Source organism: Meles meles, chromosome 6, assembly GCF_922984935.1.
Source record: "Meles meles chromosome 6, mMelMel3.1 paternal haplotype, whole genome shotgun sequence".
NCBI lineage: Eukaryota > Metazoa > Chordata > Mammalia > Carnivora > Mustelidae > Meles > Meles meles.
This window is the reverse complement of record NC_060071.1, coordinates 137,952,160-137,973,330: the sequence shown is the minus strand read 5'-3', so window position 1 is coordinate 137,973,330 and position 21,171 is coordinate 137,952,160. Positions and strand designations below refer to the sequence as shown.

The 21,171-nt window shown below is 52.1% G+C and overlaps 2 protein-coding genes across 6 annotated transcripts in view; one reads left to right on the top strand and one right to left on the bottom strand.

Annotated features, from left to right (window-relative positions):
- The window catches only part of DCAF4 (DDB1 and CUL4 associated factor 4), a 34,460-nt gene extending 21,868 nt beyond the window's left edge, over positions 1-12,592 (top strand). The window contains exons 11-17 of one of the 4 annotated variants that reach the window (XR_006818651.1): positions 3,627-3,706; positions 5,145-5,240; positions 5,350-5,447; positions 6,297-6,470; positions 6,893-7,007; positions 10,585-11,252; positions 12,580-12,592. Coding sequence is in view for 3 of the 4 variants with exons in the window: in XM_046007811.1 (XP_045863767.1) it covers positions 3,627-3,706; positions 5,145-5,240; positions 5,350-5,447; positions 6,297-6,470; positions 6,893-7,007; positions 8,634-8,827 (757 nt within the window). In the remaining variant the exon portion in view is untranslated. Of the gene's footprint in view, positions 1-3,626; positions 3,707-5,144; positions 5,241-5,349; positions 5,448-6,296; positions 6,471-6,892; positions 7,008-7,344; positions 7,511-8,633; positions 9,733-10,584; positions 11,571-12,579 lie in introns of those variants that run through there. The other 3 variants (XM_046007812.1, XM_046007811.1, XM_046007813.1) reach the window with 3 other exon arrangements.
- A 2,522-nt stretch (positions 12,593-15,114) lies between these two features.
- ZFYVE1 (zinc finger FYVE-type containing 1) overlaps positions 15,115-21,171 on the bottom strand; it is a 56,700-nt gene continuing 50,643 nt past the window's right edge. For both annotated transcript variants that reach the window (XM_046007809.1, XM_046007810.1), the window contains 6 exons: positions 20,762-20,859; positions 20,548-20,665; positions 20,028-20,198; positions 19,095-19,275; positions 18,479-18,592; positions 15,115-16,708 (listed from right to left, as the gene is read on the bottom strand). In XM_046007809.1, coding sequence (XP_045863765.1) covers positions 16,476-16,708; positions 18,479-18,592; positions 19,095-19,275; positions 20,028-20,198; positions 20,548-20,665; positions 20,762-20,859 — 915 coding nt within the window. In that variant the 3' untranslated portion in view covers positions 15,115-16,475. The remainder of the gene's footprint in view (positions 16,709-18,478; positions 18,593-19,094; positions 19,276-20,027; positions 20,199-20,547; positions 20,666-20,761; positions 20,860-21,171) is intronic.

The window sequence follows — 21,171 nt, the reverse complement described above, 5'->3', positions numbered from 1 at the left end:
GATGTCACCGTGTGCCAGACACTGTTAGGAACAGTAAAGCCTTGGGCAGGAACTCCACGTGCTCCTGAGGTGAGGGAGGACGAGCTCAGAGCCATAGCGGTTTGAGGGTGGGCCGGGCCTCTTGTTGGGGAAGGGGGAGGGCGGGCATCAGTAAAGGGGAAAGGGGACTCCTTCGGCATTGGACATAAGTGTGTGGGCTCAGTGCCTAGGGTCCCTACCAGAGACCACCTTCTTTCACTTTTTTAAAATTTTATGTATTTATTTATTTGGGGGGGTCATGAGCCAGGGAATGGGGAGACAGAGGCAGAAGGAGAAGTGACTCCTAGCTGAGCAGAGAGCCCAATGCAGGGCTTGATCCCAGGATCAAAATGTGAGCTGAAGGGAGACGCTTAACCGACTGAGCCCCCAGGTGCCTCCAGAGACCACCGCCTTTAGAGCACTCTTCGCTCCAGTCTGCCCTCTCAGGGAACAGTCAGGGCTCCTGTACTAAGAGCACAGTGTCAGGCTGGCTGGACCCTTCCTCTGGTGTCCCTGGGGGCTGTTGATGATGGACAAAACAGCTGTCTGTCCCGTGCTTCTGGGAGTAATACAGTTTGAGCCAAAGCCACATGTTCATGAGTCTTGTCCATATTTCAATTTTATAACCAGTGAGTTCTTAAAACTCGGACCACTCGCTGTACCTAACACGTCCTTCAGGAGTTGTCACGGGGCTGACGTCAGTTACATCGGTGAATGCACTTAACACAGTGCTTGGCACATCTTGGTCCTCCTTACGTAATGGCTGAATCGGAACCTGTTGAGGTTTTTTTAATTTGTTCCACGACATCCTATTTTTAAAAGATCTGGTTATAAATTTTACATAAGATAAACACAAAACTGTTCTGTAAATTGAAAACTTTATGTGGCTTTCATTTGGTGGGATTCTGTGGGGGATAGGACCACCTGTCGCTGTTGCTCTTACCTGATGACAGGGGAGACCAGATCTTCAAGGAGGGAAAACAACAACCTTGCTCTCATTTCTGATCTTAAAACAGGATGACGTTTTCCCAGGTTTCTCTCCTTACACTAAGGAGAGATTAAAAACCCATATAATTGAGTTTAAAGAGCATGGTCTGTGGTAGCTTCGTTAGCCGCTTGCCCTCTGGTGGTCACTTCAGGTAATCTTTTCTGTGCACCCGCTGCCTCTGCTGAAGGTCATGGAACTTTCTCCCTTTACCAAAACGGCCCCGTGTTGAGCCTGGTCCTCTGCATTTCCCCCTACAACATGGGGAGAAGTTAGACTGAGAAGGGAGGGCTCTTGGACACCTGCAGCCTCTCAAAGGACTGGATCTGATACTGGCCCCATGAGTACCACACGAAGTTTAAGAGTATTTGGATCTTCGTCCTAGTAATTAAAAGTGCACCTAGGTAGGGAGGGACTCCCTCCCCACATCCTTATCCTATAAAGCCAGAAGCAAAAGAGGTTTCTTCAGGAAGGCCTTGGGCTGCCCAGCTTCAGCTTCGGCATCTCTCTAACTAGAGATATGTAACACGGGGCCTGCCGCCCGAGGCAGCGTGATGTGCACACGTCACAGTTCAGACGACCGGACACATGGCCCGCTTGCTTTGCACAAAGCTGCTGACAGTTCTCAGTGAAGGGTACGTGTGTTCGTTCCACAAAGTCCATTGAGCGGATGCGTCCTTGTGCGAGTGCTGGAAAGGGCAGTGGCAGGCGGCCGGCGCTCAGTCTCCGCATTGACGTTGGCGGGGCAGTGGGATGCCAGCAGGATGGAGGGATCGAGTGGCCTTCCTGGAGGGGATGGAGCTCCCAGTGGAAGGAAGAGGCAGGAGAGATCTCGGCACCTGGGGCAGTGGTAAATGGTCTGGTGTCCGTGAGGTCTCTGGCGAGGTGGGGCCCCTGGTACTAGGATGTTCTGGAGGACTGTGGCCCTGGAGGCATATCTTAGGAGAGGCTGGGAAGGGTGAGACCTCAGAGTGGGGGGGTCGGGGGGGCTGCTGCAAGACTGCGGGCAGGGGAGAGGGTGTGGTGGGTGAGCAGGGGTGGAGGAGAAGCACAAGTGGAAGAGGCTCAGCATCTAGGCCAGGCCATGGGGGTAACAGAAGGTCTGGGGGGCCTCCCGGAGGGTGGTCTGGAGGTCACCACCGATGTGTCGCTGGAAAGAGTGCCGCGTGGCCACAGGCAGAACTGGAAAGTGTCACTCGGTGTGAAAAACAGAGTCCACTGGAGACCTCGGGGAGACTTGCCTGGGAGATGACTGGGTTTCAGTGGGCTGAAGAGTGAGAAGAAGGCAAGGGAGTGGGCGAAACACAGACTCCTCTGAGAGAAGTTCGGCTGTGAAGGGAGCGGAAGCAGACCAGTGGGAAGGCCGCCCCGTGGACACGCAGATAGGGCACAGACAGAGGTGGTTCAGAGAAAGGAAATGCAAGTGACGGCGGTCTGATGCGGCAGCACACCCAGCCGCAGTCGGGAGACTGAAGCTAAAATGTGGACATGTCGGTTGAGACGCATTCAGATGAGCACAGATCGGGCTGTTTCCGGACTGCACGGCTTGACCACCATCCGTGGGCCATTACGTCCATTTGTGAGCGGCATTTTGTTAATGAAGTAGACTAGAAAATAATTAGTCTCCTATTTAGTAAGAGCAAGTGTTTTATGAAACTTTTGTTGCAGTTCTTTGTGTGTATGTAGTGCCTGGTAGCAAAATTAAACTCGTACCGTGGGTTTGAGAAACCCATGTGGCTCAGTCGTTAAGCGTCTGCCTTCAGCTCAGGTCGCAATCCCAGGGTTCTGGGATTGAGCCCCACGTCGAGCTCCTTGCTCTCCAGGAAGCCTGCGTCTCCCTCTCCCACTCTCCCTGCTTGTGTTCCCTCTCTCGCTGGCCCCATGTCAGAGAAAAAAATCTTAAAAAAAAAAACAAACCACCTTAAAGCAGCCTCCCACACATGGAGTATAAGACGGGAGAATGGGGGCACCGGGGGGCTCAGTGGGTTAAAGCCTCCGCCTTCAGCTCAGGTCATGATCCCAGGGTCCTGGGATCGAGCCCCACATCGGGCTCTCTGCTCAACAGGGAGTCTGCTTCCCTCTCACTCTCTCTGCCTACTTGTGATCTCTCTCTGTCAAATAAATAAATAAAATCTTAAAAAAAAAAAAGGACAGGAGAATGAAAGGGGATGCTCCTTCCAGCAGCAGATTAAAAATCCCTGAAACAGCGTAAGTGCCTATCAGCAGGAGACGAAACAGAGGAGTTGTTCATTCATACAAAGGCATGCTCCACTGTGAAAATGAAGAAATCGGAGCTATCAAATCAAGCCAGCTCAATCTAGAAGAGAGTGGAGGGAGAACCGTGGTAGATGCTCTGTAGAAAGAACGAGCATGGCCCAGAACTCTGACCAGTTTTAGAGTGTGATTTTGGGTGGTGGAGAGGGAAGACTTGGACTGGGGAGAGGTCAGGAAGGCCTTCAGCTGTGTTCGTGACATTTTTTCCTTTTAGAAAATCTGGAACTAAATACGCAATACATAAACGTGTTAAATGTGGCTCGTGGTGGTAGTTTCTGGAAGGGTACTACGGCCCATTCTCCTCCCAGAGGAGACCCTTGTACTTGACTGTCCTTAACAGCTTCTCCAGGCTCTGCCTCATGGGCATCGCAGAGACTCCGGGCTGCGCCACCCTGCTCCCAGCGTCCCTGTTCGTCAGTAGTCACCCAGGTACCAGGTCCTTTGCCTTCGGAGGAGGAGGAGGGGCTCCAAGGGAGGTCTCAGTCCGCCTCCAGGAGCTGCAGCCCACGACAGTGTAAACTCCGTGGCGAGGGCTCGGACAGAAGGGGTGGGAGCCACAGGCTGCGCAAGCCCTCGTCAGCCTGCAGAAGCACTTGCGGGAGAGTTCCCGAAACCTGACCCAGGATTGGTACTAGAAGTGACATATGTCCTTACATACCCCTCCTCTGGGGTCATGTCAGCAGCCAGAACAGTTAAGAGTGCAAGAGATTGAAATATTTCTTGGGGCCGCCCGCACAGATCCCGCAGCCTGGCGCCCGCTGTGGCCATGCTTCCAGTCTGTGCACCTGGAGCAGTCGGGCTTCCTCCTGGCAGCGTATTCTGGGCATTAAGTTTTCAGTCTTTCAGAGACTTAGGATCCATCAGACAAGGGTCAAGCTTCTTAAGAGTGCAGGTCTTCAGGCAGACCTGGCACGAACCCCGGCTCTGCCCCTTACCAGCGTGAACAGATTGCTTACCTTCTATGAAGAGAACCCCCGCCCCTTCGGGTTACAGGGTGGGTGAGGGGGGTGGCGCCCACTCAGCCTGGTGCCTGACAAGTCCTCGTGCAGCAGGCCCATGTCGGGAGTGCGTGTTACCACCATTTCCACAGATGAGGAAGCTGAGGCAAAGAGACGTTCATAACCTGCCTCACAAACTGACCAGGATAGTGGTTCCTTCTCGGGAAGGGCGGGGAGGTCGTAAGTGGGAGGGTATCAGGCTACTGCAGTGTTTTGCTTCTTAACCTGACTGGTGGGCATGTGGCTACATTTCCTTTGTGATCATTCGTGGCACTCTGTTTGGGGTGTGTGCCCTTTACGTACTATGAATTAAAAGGCTTATTTAAAAAGTTTTGGGGATGCCTGGGTGGCTCAGTCGGTTAAGCTGCTGCCTTCAGCTCAGGTCATGATCCCAGGGTTTTGGGATTGAGTCCCGCATTTGGGATCGAGTGCCTGCCTCTCTGCCTGCTTGTGCACGCGCTCTCTCTCTCTGACAAATAAATAAAATTTTTCAAAAAATAAAAAACAATTTGCTTGGGATCACACATCAGATAGTGTGGTGTGGGATTGAAACCGTCTTATAAAGAACCACACCGTCTCCCTGACAGCAGTTAGTAGTTCTGACACTCCTCCTGGGAAGGCAGGAAAGAGTCATGTGCTTGTTCCCAGAATAACCCCTTTTGAGCCAGGTACCCCAGCTGAGTGTCTCTTTTTTGTCACCATAAAGGCCAAAATGGGGCCAAGGTATCGACAGATCTCTGAGCAGCCATTCCTGGAGGTTCCCCAGATCAGGGTGTCACTGACCAGGTAGCATGGAGGAAAGCCCCCCCGCCACACACACACACACAAGAAGAGCAGCCACCTTTCACACTCACTGTCGCCATCCGCAGGAGACCGGCCCGGCATGCTCTGCAGTTTCCGGATCCCCGGGGCCTGGTCCTGTGCGTGGTCCCTCAACATTCAGGCAAATAACTGCTTCAGCACAGGTGAGCCGCGGCTGCCCCCGCGTGTCCCCAGAAGCAGCTTTCACAGCTCCAAACCCCCTGTCCAGACGGTGAGTGATGCTTGTCCCTCTGCCCCTTCTGTCTCTGTCAGGCTTGTCTCGGCGGGTCCTCGTGACCAACGTGGTGACGGGACACCGGCAGTCCTTTGGGACCAGCAGTGATGTCTTGGCCCAGCAGTTTGCTCTCATGGTTGGTTGGACTGGGGGAGGGGAGCGATTTAAAGTGTCCCGAGGGTGGACATTTGCTGGACTGAAACCGGATTCCTGTGTGTGGCATCTGGTCGTCTCTCTTCTTCAGGGGAAAAAAGGAGGGCATCAGAAAGGTTTAGTGGGTTACTTGGTGATTATATCTGCACTGGACGGAAGTTGGCTGATTGAGAAAGGCCCGGCTAACCTGGCTTTCAACAACTTCTTATTTAAATGAGCCGTTAGCAGTTCTGGAGTACTTGGATTAGCCAGCAGGACAAGTAATTTTTTTTTTTTAATATACAAATTAAGTCCCAATTCATGATACTTACTAGGTCCATGCACAGTTTTCAAATTACATATTTGAGAAAGTTAAAAAATCCTACTGCTAGATAATACTGCATTTCAGAGACTTGCTCGTTGAAAAGGCCATCTTTCTTTAAAAGTGTGGAGGAGAGAGTGAGCCGATCTGCTTTCGGCAGTAAGCCCAGAGTGTGTTACTCAGGCTTCTTCAGCCATCTGCCCTCCTGGACCTCCGATCTCTCCTACTCCACACTCCTCCCCCTCGTTTCTCACCAAGGATCTTCGTGGAGATAAGGCACCATCACTTGGGCTTCACAGAGTGAGGCCTGGGGTCCAGTGCAGCCAGTGGGGAGCACACTGGAAGAGCCCTGGGGTCCCGTTCTTTTATCCTTTCATAAGGAACCCTTCCAGCCACGCCATCACCCCCACCACTACCCCAGGGACTGGGAGAGGGGAGGGAGGCGAGGCAGGAGTTGTGTTCTGGAAGGAAACACCCTTCCCAGCCTTAGAGGAGGTGGTACCAACAACCATTCTCTCTCTCTTTCCATAGGCTCCTTTGCTCTTTAACGGCTGTCGTTCTGGGGAGATCTTTGCCATAGATCTGCGTTGTCGAAATCAGGGCAAGGGCTGGAAGGCCACCCGCTTTTTCCATGACTCAGCAGTGACCTCTGTGCAGATCCTGCAAGAAGAGCAAAACCTGATGGCATCTGACATGGCGGGAACGGTAGGGGTAGCACTGATGACTCAGGCCACAGGCGCCACCGGCCTGGGGCTCTGGCGGGTGATGGGCTCTTCAGAAAAGACCCTCGTGTTGGGGCGCCTGGCTGGCTTATTCAGATGAGCGTGTGACTCTTGATCTCAGGATCATATGTTTGAGCCCCATGTTAGGTGTAGAGATTACTTTAAATTCTTCCAAGAGAGACCCTTGTGCCAGACAATAGCAGGGGAAGGGCAGCAGGAGACCAGGCAAGTCGTTTTCTCCACCTGGAAGCCCAACCTGGTCTAGACTGACATGAAACCAGTTTTGCTGCTTTTGAAATTTAGATTTTCCTAACCCTAAGAGGTGTTTGGAGACCACCTTGTCCTGCCTGGGTTCACTAGCGTACCTGCCGGACCCTCTCTAACGGCCCCTTGTGCTTTCCACAGATCAAGCTGTGGGACCTGAGGACCACTAAGTGTATAAGGCAGTATGAAGGTCATGTGAACGAGTACGCCTACCTGCCCCTGCACGTGCACGAGGAAGAAGGCATTGTGGTAGCAGGTACCTGGGGAAGGGGAGATCTTTCTGTCCCATCAAATAAAATGGCAGAGGGAGAAATTACTCCAGATCAGAACCTCGTACGTGGGACTTGTTGGTAGGAGACACGAGGTGGGACGTAGAGTAGGACAGTCCTACTGGTAAGCTGCTGTTAAGCAGCCACCAGCTGGGACAGCCCTGTGCCCTCACTCACGTTAGTGGGAGAACATCACCTCACTAACAGGCAAGTTACGTGCAATAAAACAGAGACCTCGGTGTTCACCTGGTCAGCATTCAGTGTGACCTTCACCCAACCCTGTTTAAAAGCTTGGCCTCCCTGTTCTTTGTGCTCACTTTCCAGCCAAGGATGCTGCGAAACGAAGTTAAGGTCACTGTAAAGGAACTGGTTCTTGGGGATCTGTATTTGCAGAACAGGAGCAGGGGTGTTGAGCCACTGAATTCCCTTGAAAAGGGCTGCAAAGGGGCGCCTGAGTGGCTCAGTGCGTTAAAGCCTCTGCCTTCGGCTCAGGTCATGATCCCAGGGTCCTGGGATCGAGCCCCACATCGGGCTCTCTGCTCAGCCAGGAGCCTGCTTCCCTTCCTCTCTCTCTGCCTGCCTCTCTGCCTACTTGTGATCTCTCTGTCACACAAATAAATAAAATCTTTAAAAAAAAAAAAAAGGAAAGGGCTGCAAAACTGTTGCCTCACAGATTTTGCTGTTTCTATGGCGACAGAATATTCTGATAGCATGAAAGTTCAGTAGTCTGACACATGAAATAGTGAGCCCTTGACATTCAGGAATATGTTCTTGGTCTTGACATGTCCTCAGACTTGCAGATGTGCCTACAGAACGTACTTGTTCTCTGTGAAATCTTTTTCCGTGCCCGAGAAGCATCTCTGAGAACTTCCTCAGGCTGTTTACTACTCTCCACCCCCAGCAGCAGTTGGCTTCCTGCTTAAGCCTAGTTTCCATCTCAGGAGAGCCGCTGAGCTCTGGGGAACAGGAAAGCAAGGAGGCCACTGAGCGGCAGACGTGGGTGGTGGCCTGGTGCAGTCCTCGGCGAGCCGGGCCGTGAGACCCTGAGGTCTGCCCTTCCTTTTCCCTCCAAAGAGCTCCAGGAGCGCATCTGGGCTGCAGCAGCCAGTACCACATCCCTCACAGCTGTGAGCCCCGAAGACTCACCTGGTCTTAGGAACCAAGCCATTAAACCAGAACCAGCTCTGGTGAGAGTTGTCACTAGTGAGTCCCAGGATGTACTGAAGGGAAGACATCTTCCTGGTTACTCTTTCACAGAAATCAGCGGCATGTTCTCTAGACCAGGGGTGCTGGGCTCCCCCGAGCAGCCCTTGACAAAAGGGAAGCAGAGTGGCCACCCGTTAGCCAAGATGCCTGGTGACCAGCCACGGCGTCATAGCCAGCCAGTGCATTTTGTCACTCAGAACACCTGCGACTGGTTGTGATTCTGGAACATCAGGGAGACCTGTGACTTTGATTTTCAAGAAGTACATGTTATCAGCAGAAATAATTTTCCATTTGAGGTTGTGTTCTGGCTCCAGTGGGTTCCCTTCGGAATCATGAGAAGCCACGCCCACGTGTGCACAAGGGCTACTGCGTGTCCTAACCTCCCACGTGTCTTCCCTCTTTCTCAGTGGGCCAGGACTGCTACACGAGAATCTGGAGCTTCCACGACGCCTGCCTGCTCAGAACCATACCCTCCCCACACCCCACCTCCAAGGCTGACATCCCCAGTGTGGCCTTCTCTTCTCGGCTTGGGGGTTTCCGGGGAGCCCCAGGGCTGCTCATGGCTGTCCAGCAGGACCTTTACTGTTTCTCCTACTCCTAATTCCACAGGGTGCGGCTGGGAGGGGTGTGGATTTGATGGAAGGGAGTAAGGAGCAGCCACACTTCTGCCACGACTGCTGTTTGCACTGAGGGCATTTTAAACGGATGCTCTGTGTACACAGATCCCATCCAACCAGCTGCCAGGAAGCAGGTGCTGTTTTTGTGGAGACACTTCGGTAAAGTTGTTTCAGTTTAAGTTGTGAGCTCAGAGAGCGCAAAAGTCCTTTTCATAAAAGGTACTTATTTCCTTATCGAACTCCTCAGACTAGTCTGTGGCCCCCCCTCCCTCTTTTTTTTTTTTTTTTCTTTAAACAAATACTTATTCTAAGGGCTGAAGATTGGCAGTAACTAAATTAAAGCTGCTGCTTCCACGAAAAGCCCTTTCAAGAAGCCTAATGGGCCTGGGCGAGGCTGTCCATGCAGTCAGTGCCTAGGTCCCAGAAAGCCATGCATGTGGACTGGAGAACCCCAGCTGGGGAGACGGGGAAGGGGTTTGGGGTCCTTTCTCTGAGTCTCTAGAGATAAATGATTGAAGACTGGTTTTTGAAGTCATTAAAAAGCCTTCTCAAAAAAAAAAAAAAAGCCTTCTCAGACTCAGTCAACATCTGTAGCAGACTTCCTTTTTCTCCTTTTATCACCATTCATAGGCACTGGAAGGAAAGATGGATCTTTCTAGATGCTACAGGTTTTAAACAGGTCCTAGCATGCCTTTGTTGAGATGCCTTCCAGAATGTCACGTACAACAGCTCCTGTTTCTATTACGGTGACCTGAATGTCAGATTTAAGGGCCTCATCTCAAAGAAAATTGGCTGACTTTCTGTAATGGACCAGAAGCACTTTGCGAGATGTTTATACAGCGTCCGAGAGCCTGTCTTTCTACCAAACAATAAACTAGAAAGAACCATGCGTGTTGCGTTGCTTCTGGTAATGATTCGGAAGATCACGATTTGATCCTTGTCTGCTACAGCAACAAACCAGCTGCAGTGACGTCTACTCAGATCCTGGGTGCGGGTAACAGAGACAGACCAGCTTTAATGGCTTTGCTAGAGAGCTTTACCTGCCCTCCGGGATCCAGTGTGCCCTTTCCTGCCTGCTCTGTGCACGCCCCAAGCAGCTGACCCGTACGGACAACAGTGAACTCCCTGGCCCCCCTCCTGCGGGTTCCTCCACCCAAGGCCACAGCCCCTGTTGGAACAGCACGCTCTCTCTAGCTTCCAGCAGCTGCTTCTTTAGTCCCTTCAGATCTCCTAGTAACTGCATCTCGCTGTTGCTAGCCCAGGAACTTTGCCAGTTAAACTACTTGAGTTACTCCCTTGAGTGGTAGTTAATAGTTTCCTGCTAGAACCCTAGTACAACTTGATGTACAGAGAACCAAATTCAAAAAAATGATGAGAATGGGACGCCTGGGTGGCTCAGTTGGTTAAGCGGCTGCCTTCGGCTCAGGTCATGATCCCAGCTCCTGGGATCGAGTCCCACATCGGGCTCCATGCTCGGCGGGGAGCCTGCTTCTCTCTCTGTCTCTGTCTGCCTGTGCTCACTCTCTCTGACAAATAAAATCTTTAAAAAAAAAAAAACCTTAAAAAAAAGATGATGAGACTATCAGACTGGTCATCTGATAGATGAGCTACACATTCTAGCAAATATTTTTAATGCCTCACATTTTATAAAGAATTTTCCCCCACCTTACTTGATCTTTATAACAACCCATAAAGGTGGCCCAGCAGGAGTAATGTAAAAATTATTAGCATCCCCTTACAGGTGGGGAAGGCTGGCACAGAGACATCGACTTGTGTCAGATCACAGACCTGTTCAGCATAGAGACCTGAGACCACGTTCCCACGGCTCCTGCTCCTCCGGTCTCTATCCCAGCAAGTGCCGTAGAGAAGTCAGGAAGTGGCTCGGTGCTGCCGGTAAGTGCGCGGCAGTGCTAACGGCCCCTGGTGGTGAGTCTCCAGGTAAGTGCACTTTCTGGTCCTCAGTGATGGTTAAGAAGCTTGCTAATTAACCAGGATCCGCAGGCGTTTCGTCCTTCGGATTCGGCTCCTGTATCTCTGCAGCCCCGGCCTCCTGGCCTGAGCAGAAGTCTCAGGAAATGCCCATATACTCAAAGGGGCAAGGGGCCACTATCACTGCAGGGTCTTTTGGATCAATTCTGGTGGCATGCTCCTGCCCAAGACGCAAGCAGAACTGCCAATCCATGAACCTAACATCCACTCACTTTTGTCCCCACAAGTTCTAGGTGGTCACGATGTACAAGTTCATGACGGGGTGTGCGATTTTAAATTGCCAGTCTCGACCACTTAATGCAGTTTCCCTCACGGTTCTGTATTGTTTCTATGGAGCTAAGCACCCATGGGTGGCTACCCCGTGCGATTCTGATCCCTCCCTAGAGAGTGGAGGCAAAAGGACTGCTCAGGAGAGTAGTGGTGAGTTCTGCCGTGATGGCCCTGTCCCCACATACCCTCTAACCTCAACCCCTGTGTCCTCGCCCAAGTTCCTTGTTAGGCAGATACAGTTGTCAATCATTTTTCATTTCCCCTAGGCTTTTTTAAAAGGAGAGAGTGGTTCTTTAAAAACTCAAAACAGCAAAATTCTTGATCTCTGGTTACCAGTCACTCCTAACATCTGGTCTAGGTTGTAAGAAAAGTCAAACTTAGCTGAGAAGCTAAGTTTGCTTTTTAACACAGTGTCCCAAAGAAGAGTATGTTACACAGTCTGGATAAAGCATTTTTCACTTGCACATCTGTTAGGGCATTTCACCTGTTCACAGGTGACAACAAAATGCGAATGACAGCAGCGCTGACCTATGACCAGCTCCTCCCTGAGTGGCCTGGTGCTTGCTGGCTTGTAGCCTTGTCAACGGCTGAGAGGACAGCAGCACTGGTTAGCACTGGTTATCACAAATGCCCACAGGATAAACACCCGCTTCACACCATCTTGCTGTGTAACCACGCTAGAAATCAGCCGGCCTGACCTCCAGGGGCCTCCGGAAGTGTCCTCCGGCCAAGTTAGCCCCAGTCATCTGTGAGCTCTAGATCTGTCCTGGTCAAAATTTCCCACAACCGTCTCTGAAAACACCTGCTGGCCAAATTCCACCTCTCCTGTGTCTGCCTCTCCAGGCTACCCACCGCATGTCCACTGCCATGAGAGCGATCTTCCTGGATCCCTATGTTCAGTGGCCTCTTGAATAAAATGTGTGGCCTCTTGAGATTGGATTATCTGTGCCTTGCCCCTTTTGGACCATCTCCACCACCTGCCTGGTCTCAGGACACAAATGTTTCGAGAGCCTTCCTCACCTGGGCCTCAAAGCCAGCCAGACTCCCTTCCTTTCCATCTGTCAAAGTCCCACTATTAAGTCTCAGAAAGCTTAGCTTTGCCAGCATCATTGCCTTTTCATTCTTACAACCCTGTGAAGTATGTGATGGTCACGGAAAGGGACTGGCCCAGGTCTGCTAGTAAGTGGGAACGCCAGGAGGCGGCTCTCCCGTTCTAACTCTCTGATCTGTTAAGCCTCTTGTGCTTGACAGAATGGGACTTTTTATTTCACTCTGAACTTTAAGGTCTTGGGTTCAGCTCGACATAAGTCTCCCTTCTGTCCTCTTAAGACTAGCCAACTCTGTCCCCTGCAAGTGACCTCTGGACTGGTTGGCCTGTCTTTGCTCCATCTCCTGGCTTGTTCCTGCCACCACCCACTTGCACTCTTGACTTCATCTGAATTGAAAGCAGCTATAGCAAAAAGGACTTTCTCTGCAGAACCTGTAATATGAGCAAAGGCACCCAGATATAAATGCTGCCAAGAGCCCGGGGCTGCCTGAACCCAGGTGACACGGCGTCTCGGAAATGGAAGAAATGTCCAGGGATGGAGGAGCCAGAGCCTCGAGAGCGAGTCAGGCTGGAGTTAAGGGTAAGGTGGCGGCTGAACCCACAGCAGGGCATAAGTCCCCCAGGACTGGCATTACGGACTGGTGGGCTCCATCAAAGTCCACCAGACCCAGAAAGATACGCTCGTTGTCTATAAATGGCAGCTTCAAGATGGCGTTGGTCATATGAGCAGACCCCTAAACTGCAGCTTCTCGAACCCCCTGTACCCCCACACCATCTGTGCTTCAGTGCTCCTAAGTCTGAGTTTCCCAGGTATAAAAAAAGGAAAAAGTTGCACTAGGTGTAATTTAACAGGCGGCCATATGGGTTGTTTTCTCCCCCCCCGGTTGATGGCAGTTCTGAAACTGAAAATGCAAACATGGTGGAAAACACGATTTTTTAACAACCAGAAGCTGAGCTCCAGTGGTACAGGGGAGATCAGCTTGCTTCATCTGTAAGCCAGTCTGTCTGTGACGTTTAGTCAAAGGGAAGTAGTATTCTACCAGGAGGAGCAGGTATAAAAGCTAAGCCCTCCTGATACAACAGAGCAGGTACCTTTTTCTCTTAGGATAAGGTCAATGCCATATTTGGAAATGCAGAATTCACAACCCACGGAAATCTACAAGCAGCACCACCCTGCACTGTCTGGGCAGGGGACAGTGCGGCTTTCAGGCCCACCTGGAATCAAACCCCAGCTTTGAGTTTCACTGGCCAGGCAACCCTGGGCTTCCAGAACTTCTCTGAGCCAGTGTCTTCAGCTGTAAAACATGGACACCACTCCCTCCCTTCCAGTGTGGTTGTGAGAATACCAAGTAATACCAAGTCCCAGCACTACCTGGCACCCCTGTGTTGGAAGTCAATCCAGCAGAGCGAAACCCAACGCATACGTGAGAGTCCCCCTGGGTCCCATCACTCAGGAGACCGCTTGGTTCTCAGCCAGCTGAAGCCTTCCGTCCTAGCTCTGCGAGCACTTCACCAGTGACCTCCTCCACCTCGGAGCAAGTCTTTCAAACTGCAATTTTTTTTAAGTAATCTCTATGCCCAACATGGGCTCAAACTCGTGGCCCGAGATCAAGAGTTGCACACACTTCCAACTGAGCCAGCCAAGTGATTTATGAAAGCCTTTACGCAGCCACCCCCTTAATCGGGGAGAGAATTAATCTGCACTATTAGATGTCAGGATAGAGGGCTCTCCAGGGGGGCCTGCGGGGCGGGCAGTTTCTGGGGTTGCAGTCTTTCTGTTTCTTCATCTGGGCACTGGTTGATTATACGTTCAGTTGCAGAAGATTCATCAAATGGAAATGTGTATTATTGTATCATTGTTCAATGGCTTAAGCCATTGTTCTCATCCTGAGTTTAGCTGGTCTTTAGCCCTTCGGTTGAGGCTGGGATTGGATGTGTAGGGCAAGAAAAGCGAACTTTCTGGTACTTCCACCCTGGGTCACTTCTCTTCCTTTACTCTCTCGGTCTGTGTAGTGTCAAGGAAGGGCGTGCAGAAGACTGTTCCGCATCATTCCTACGTGGCCCGGCAGACTCATGCTCAGGGATGCCGCCACACGACAATGGGACAGCCAGCCAGCTCTGACACAGGCCACCACCATGCATGCACACCCCTGCTCCACTCACCCAAAGAGCAGGGGATAAAGATGAAAGGGATGGGAGCGGGACAGGAAAAGTCGGGGGGAAAGACAGAGTAAGAAGGAAGGGAAAGGACAAAGACGAGTGTCTGTGCCCACGAGGAGACCGTGGAGGACAGTCAAATAGAGAAGGGGGTCAAACAGAGAAGGCAGAGCAAGGGAATGAAAGAGGGAACCAACAGATAAAAAGGTAGAGAACAGTTTTTCCAATGTTTCCTCTAGGTCAGTAGCAACACTTAACTCTTCTGTGAGGACTCCCCATGGACTGAGGCACCACAGCTACCCCAGTGACGCCGAGCACACAAGTCACCGGGCAGTAGCCGTCTGACACAAGGCAGCCCTACTTGGGGCCAGGCTGACATGGCTCCCCGGCCCCACAGCCAGTGGCCACGCCTCCTGGGAAAAGCTCTGACGACGAGCCTAAGGGCAGGACCACAGCATGGCCAGGTCCCGCTCCACGCATGGAGTCCTCGCCACCAGAAAGTTCTGTGAGCATCCGTTAGTACCCTCTAAAGGAACAGCCTCCAAGTTCCCAGTTAGCAAACAGCTGGAGTAGGCTGTCTGAAAGCTGGGGGGAAACAGCCCCACATGGTGAGATGAAAACCCCATCACAGCTGCTTTTTTCCAAGCTCTTGTTAGGCTAACAGACGGAGGTATTAAAGGTCAAATATGACCACCCCAGAAACAACCCTCTCGCTTGGCTTCTGCTCTGAAAGCCACCAGCTACTTTCCTATCGACTAGGAAGAGGCAAGGTCTACTGCGAAGTTAAAGGAAAGAGCACAGTCCGTGTTCAGCAGGAAGATTCCTTTATAATGGCGAATTTGAGAATACACAGTACTGGAGTAGGGCCTGAGTCCCTGGGCCACAGGAGGCAATACGGGCGCAGGTCTGCGAGGGACCAACGCGTGCCAGGGCTCCCGACGCACGGACTCTCATGCCGGGACTGACTGCCACGCCCCTCCCTGAAGCTCAGCCCACCCACCAGTTCTGCCAAGAACTAGGTCGCATTTACTTCTTCGTGTTTGGCCACTGAAGATAAAATCCGCCCCGATGACAGGATCAGCACAACAGTCTCTTTCCAGTCACGAGAGATGGATGTCCTGGCTCTTGGTGAGAAACCAAAGTTCACTTGACTTCTCTTGCAAGAACCAGAGAGAATTTTTTTTCTTAATGATCCGTTGAAATATTTATATGCATTTGAAACAACTAACAGTCCATTCGGTGCGCTGTTTCCCTGGAAGATTCTCATACTGCCCCTCCGAAGGCCAGAGGGGGTGTGTATCAGGGAACAAAGAATTAAGACACTTCAAAATAAGCAATAAAAATCCTAGTGCAACACTCAGAAGCAGATGGTGGGCTCGCAAGGGCGGAGAGGAAGGAAGCAGGTGCTCTACTTGGGGGCAGGGGGCGGCCTCCGGGAAAGCCAAGCAGACACAGAAGCATCAAGAAGTAGGAAACCCTGCTGGGGAAGGCTGGTTTCCTCCTGCGCGCTCCCCAGTATTCGGGGCCAAGGACCCTACCGCTCACCCTCCACCCACTCTGGTGACCTGCACGCTAAGTTGGGTAGTCTCTGACATCGGCCTAGACCTAGGATAGGGACCCTACCCCAGGGGACCCCCAGAGGTTCCTTTCCGGCCCTTCCAAGCAAGAGGTACCTGGGAAAAGGCAAGGAAAGGAGAGGCTTCAAAGGCTCACAGAGAAGCAGCAGCAGGTGACTAGCAACACAGTGGCTCCGTGCCTGGCTCTGTTCTGTGGGGAAGACCTGCGGCCGCAGCCACCTCGTCCCTGTGCTGGGGACAGACTGTGCTAAGTCATCAGAGCCAGCAGGAGCCCGACTATGCTCCACATTCCCTTCCGATGTATCTACACGTATATTTAGATCTTTATTATTTCTAACTGAAATAAATGCAACGGATTCAGGTTCATTCCCCTTTGCTAGAAGCTGCTCAGTTCCCCTGCCCTGAGGGGTTCATACCTCCGGCTGCCAGGCTCACACCCCGGCTTGCCACCTGCCCCAGCCCCTCACCCCAGGAAGAGCAGAGGACACACACCGTGACAGGTGCCCGAGAGGAGGGCCGACCTCAACGAGACTTCTGTTTCTAACCCTGAGAACCTAAGGAATTGTGAAGGACGCGGAGAGGGAGCTGGGGTTAAAGGTCACCGGGCTTTTTATTGCAGTTAAAGCAGACTCGGACAGGATGGTCCCAGCCTCGAGAAGGGACAGCCCGGCGGTCATGGGAGCACTCGTCACAGAAGCCCTGTCCGCAGGCCCGGCAGTGGTGCTTGGAAAGCTTGATGCTGAACTCCTTCCGGCAGCTGTGGCAGTGCAGGATCTCATGGTCGGGCACCCAGTACGCTGGCCTGGCTGCGTCCTTCACCAGCCCTATGGTGGAGACAACACCAATGGGCGCGCCGCAGCGAGCCGTGCACCCTGAGCCCCCAACCCCCACTCCTCGGGCCAAGAAGGCGCCCTCAGACTCTTCACGGGCTCATGGCCCTACTGCACACACGACCGCCTGAAGGGTTGGTTAGTTTGTGAAGACCTGAGAGCACGTGCGGGGGAGGGAGGCAAAGGGAGAGGGAGAAAGTCTTAAGGAGACTATAAAAGCTATAGAGCTTTTAAAACATGCATACAATGGAAAAAAAAAAAAACCAAAAAAAAATAAATAAATAAAACATGCATACACCTGGCCTGCACCCCACGCCATGCAGGTCAGGAGATCTGGAGCCGGGGCCTAGGCGCTGAGATCTGCGTGTCTATCGAGTTCACAGGCGATCCCGGAGCACAGCTGCATAAACACCACTGGAGTCGGGCCACCTGGCCGGCTCAGTCGGTGAAGCAACTGCCTGTGGCTCAGGTCGAGATCCCAGGGGCCTGGGCTCCCAGCTCCACGGAGGATATGCTTCTCCCTCTGCCACTCCCCCTGCTTGTGCTCACACTCTCTCTCAAATAAATTAAATCTTTAAAAAAAAAAAAAAAACCACTAGACTAATGATAAAGCAGCCCAGACTCTGGGAGTCAGGACGTCTCTTCACTCAAATCCCAGTTCCACTGAGCACATGCTGATTAGCGGCTGCAGGACTGAGAGAGGTTACCAACTTCTCTGGGCCTTGGCTTCCTCCTCTTCAACAGCTCACGTTCAAGAGCAATTACAGGAATTATAAGAAATAGTGTGACAAGTCTAACACACACTCCCAACAGGAGCGAGTGCGGAGCAGGTGACCCCTTGGTGAGCCCAGGAATCAGGCACCCCCAAGAGCAGATGAAACCTGTGCTTCAAGCCTGGGCAAATCTATTCCTGCGCCCTTGAGTCCAAAGTTCATCTGCTCACCCTTGAGCCGCAAGGATGGTAAATCAGATCCAAGTGATTTTCACCACCAGCCACCCGGGAGCCTCTGGCTGCTCCCTTGTAATGGTAGAAACACCCCCGGCCCAGCCAACAGTGCCCAAGCCTTCCACACGCTGGTGGGTTTCCCTTCCCCTCCCTCGGGCCCTCCTCGTTACAAGCACCCTTCATATGTGGAGGTCAATCAGGACCAGTGAGTAGCAGCGCGGCTGGTGTGGTAGATTAAAGACAGCCACAAATTCTCTGACTCTCCTGCCCTCTCCCTCAAATCCAGGCAGGCTTTGTGTCTCCAGGAGTCTATAACATTAGTACCATTTCCAGGCCCAGATCTTCAAGACACTGATGGCTTCTACTTCCTATCTCCTGGGATATTAGCTTTTAAGAGTCCTGAGCCCCATGTAACAAGTCCAACAACCCCTGGAGAAACCATGTAGAGAGGCCTGGAGAACACACGGAGGGGTGCCCAGCACGTAAGTGAGGTTGGCTTGACTCCTCGAGACAGGTCAGGCTGCCATAGGGGAGTATCACGTGGTAACTCCAGGTAATGCCACCTAGACCAGAATAATCACCCTTCCGGACTCGAAGTTGTGAGACATGATAAAATGGCGCTGTTTCAAGCCTTTACATTTTCAGGGAGCTCCTTATGCAGCAATGGATAGTGTAACAGATGGCCTCCAGGATTAAACATGAAACCGCTAAGGTTTCCAGCAAAAGCAAGCAAATATAAATTTCCGGTCAGCAAGCCTCTGACACAATGACAGCCCAGGGTACTCTGAAACCCCTCATCCCACATACGCTACACCCACCTAGCGGGATGTCAATGGCTGTCACCACGGCTCCCAAAGTGCTCTGCACGGCCTCGCCCACCTTCCGAGCGATCAGAGTCCCACCTTCATCATCAGCCTGTGCCTCAGTCACATCTGTAGACAGTGAGAAAGGAAAACCCGTCACCTCTTAGTCATTTCCCCAATGGAAAACTGAGGCACTGACAGCGGAGTGCTTCTGGATTCTTCTCCCAGGATAACCCGGTGCTTGCTGCTCTGCAAGCGTCTGGGCTGAGAGTCAGGTCAGACCCTGACACTGAGTAAGCTCTCTCAGTCCTTGACCTCAACCCTCTGGAGCTGTTTTATAACCTTCCTTTCAGGGTAAGCCAGAAAGGTTCTAAGAGTGTGACCAAGAACCTTCTCCAGAAAGACGACCCAGTCTAAGCCATGTCTGCTAACACAGGACAGGGTGAACCCCTGCCCCGGACTCGCATCCCTAGGACTCTGTTAACAAAGAGCTTAGCGGACGCCAAGGACCAGGGGAGCAGCTGCCCTCATTAGAGTGACTGGGTGAGGCAAGTGGGAGTCCACTTCCCAGGACCCCATGCCAAGGAGAGAGGGCGCCCTCTACCCCGCAGGCTCCTGGGCCCCACGTTACCTAACTGAACATTCCTGGCTTCGTAGCAGTTGTCACACACTCGCACGGGTGCAGGGCCCCAGCCCCGCTCGGGCACTGGCCGGGTCTTGGACGAGCAGCTGTCACAGAAGCCCTCCCCACAGGCCCGGCAGTGATGCTTGGTGTCGTTATCTTTAAAGGATGTAGCGCATTTGTTGCAGCTCTGTTCCAAGCCCAAAACAAACAGAAAGGCAGACATTATTCGTTTCTATGGACTGAGAAAGCCAGCAAGACCCGGGGAGGACCCCCCCCCCACCCCGCCAATGCTACTGAGAACGCCAAGACCCCAACAGCAGTCATGGAGAGAACCTGAGGCCTGCCCTCATGAAGAGTGTGCCGAATGAAGCCCAGCTGTGACCCATTTCTTCCGAGAAGTCTCTGGAAAGCCCCCTCAAGTCTATCTGGCTGAGTCACAGCGTTCTCAGAAAAGACCTCGCTAAGTCTAGCCAGAAGACCAATGAGAATTCACTTTTTTCCATGGCTTCTCGAAAGACTTTGGGAAGTTGGTGAGGTGCAAGCTTCCTGTCACAAAGCGTGTGGACCCAAGCTGGGGGTTCCCTTGCTGTGGCTACTGCAGAGATTCATGTACCAAGATACACACCCTCTAAATGCCCCATTTCCTCCAGATTCTGTGAATCTAGGACCTCAGACATCTGACCAATAAAGAACGAGGCCTCGGAGGCAAAGGAACTATAACCCACCAAAAAGAGATTAACCACAAAGTAACCCAGAGAAATCAATGGACAAGAGAACACTAGCTGCCTCTCATGCCCCGCCCTTTCTAACGTGCTGGGAGCTAACCTGACTGAAAGAGAACTCCCGGGCCTCCCTCACAGAGCAAGCTTAGGACACAGCAAAATGGCACCAGCAGAACAGGCCATGCCAGGGAGGCAGCGGCATCCTGCCGCACCGTACCAGGATCTGGGAGTTGGGCCTCCAGTACGCAGGGGCAATCTGGTCTGTCAGCCAGGAAGTCACAGCCTTGGTGGGCCCAAGGCTAAGCTCAGACACCGACTGGGCCATGAAGTTCATCCCATCCAAGAGGCGCTGGGCAGCATTGTTGTTGTCCTTCAGAAATCCATCAGTCTGCAAGGAAAATGCAAGCTCCCATCATGCTCTGAGTGAAGGGAGTAAAGGCCTGTTTCCCCCTCCCCCTCTGCCTGCCTCTCTGCCTACTTGTGATTTCTTTGTTAAATAAATAATCTTTAAAAAATAAAGAAAAATTTTTTTAATTAAAAATAAAGTTGTGCTTCTAGTATTTAGGCAAGAAGAAATAATTAAGGGTCTAGAACAAGAAAAGGCTCTCCAGATCCTGCCTCCCTAAACCACCAATATATTTTAAAATTCAAGATTAACCTTAATTCTACACAAGCTCCACTCCTCCACACACACGAATAACTGAATGATACGAGAAGAAAAATGGAGCAGCTCTTACTCCAGGCCACACGTGCACAATCTCCGTCCGGACCACTGTATCCACAGGATCCTGGTTCCCAAACCAGTACTGCCGGCTACGGTAGACCACGCCACAGTTGGGACACTCGATCACGTACCTACAAGGAAAGTAAACAGATAATGTTACCCGGCCAGGCGCCTGGCAGACCAACACACCGACAACCCTCAGCTACATCGTCGCCGTTGAAACTCACCCGGACCAGGCATATTTTGCGAGACCCATCCAGGGGGAGTCAGTGGAAGCAGATGTCTTGGGCACTACGCTGACCTCCTTGCCTCTCTCATAGCAGGCCTGAAACATGGAGCACTCTGCCAGCTTCTTCTCTGTGCACCAGACCCCCTGACCCCTTCGTTACCCTGGCCAGCCCCCTCCCCACAAACCATACCAAGGTTTGCAGACCCTAAGATCACATCAGAGGAAGGGTCATTTCCCTAAAAAAGCCAGTGCCCTAAAAGATCATGAACTGAATGTGGACCCATCCTGAGACCCGCAACAGAGCTGTAATTGACGCCCGCCACCGAAAATCCCTTAGACGGGGTTCCCGCAGAGCACTCCTGCTCTGGAGAAAAACGAACAGTCAGTGTCCATGCCCCTGGCATACAG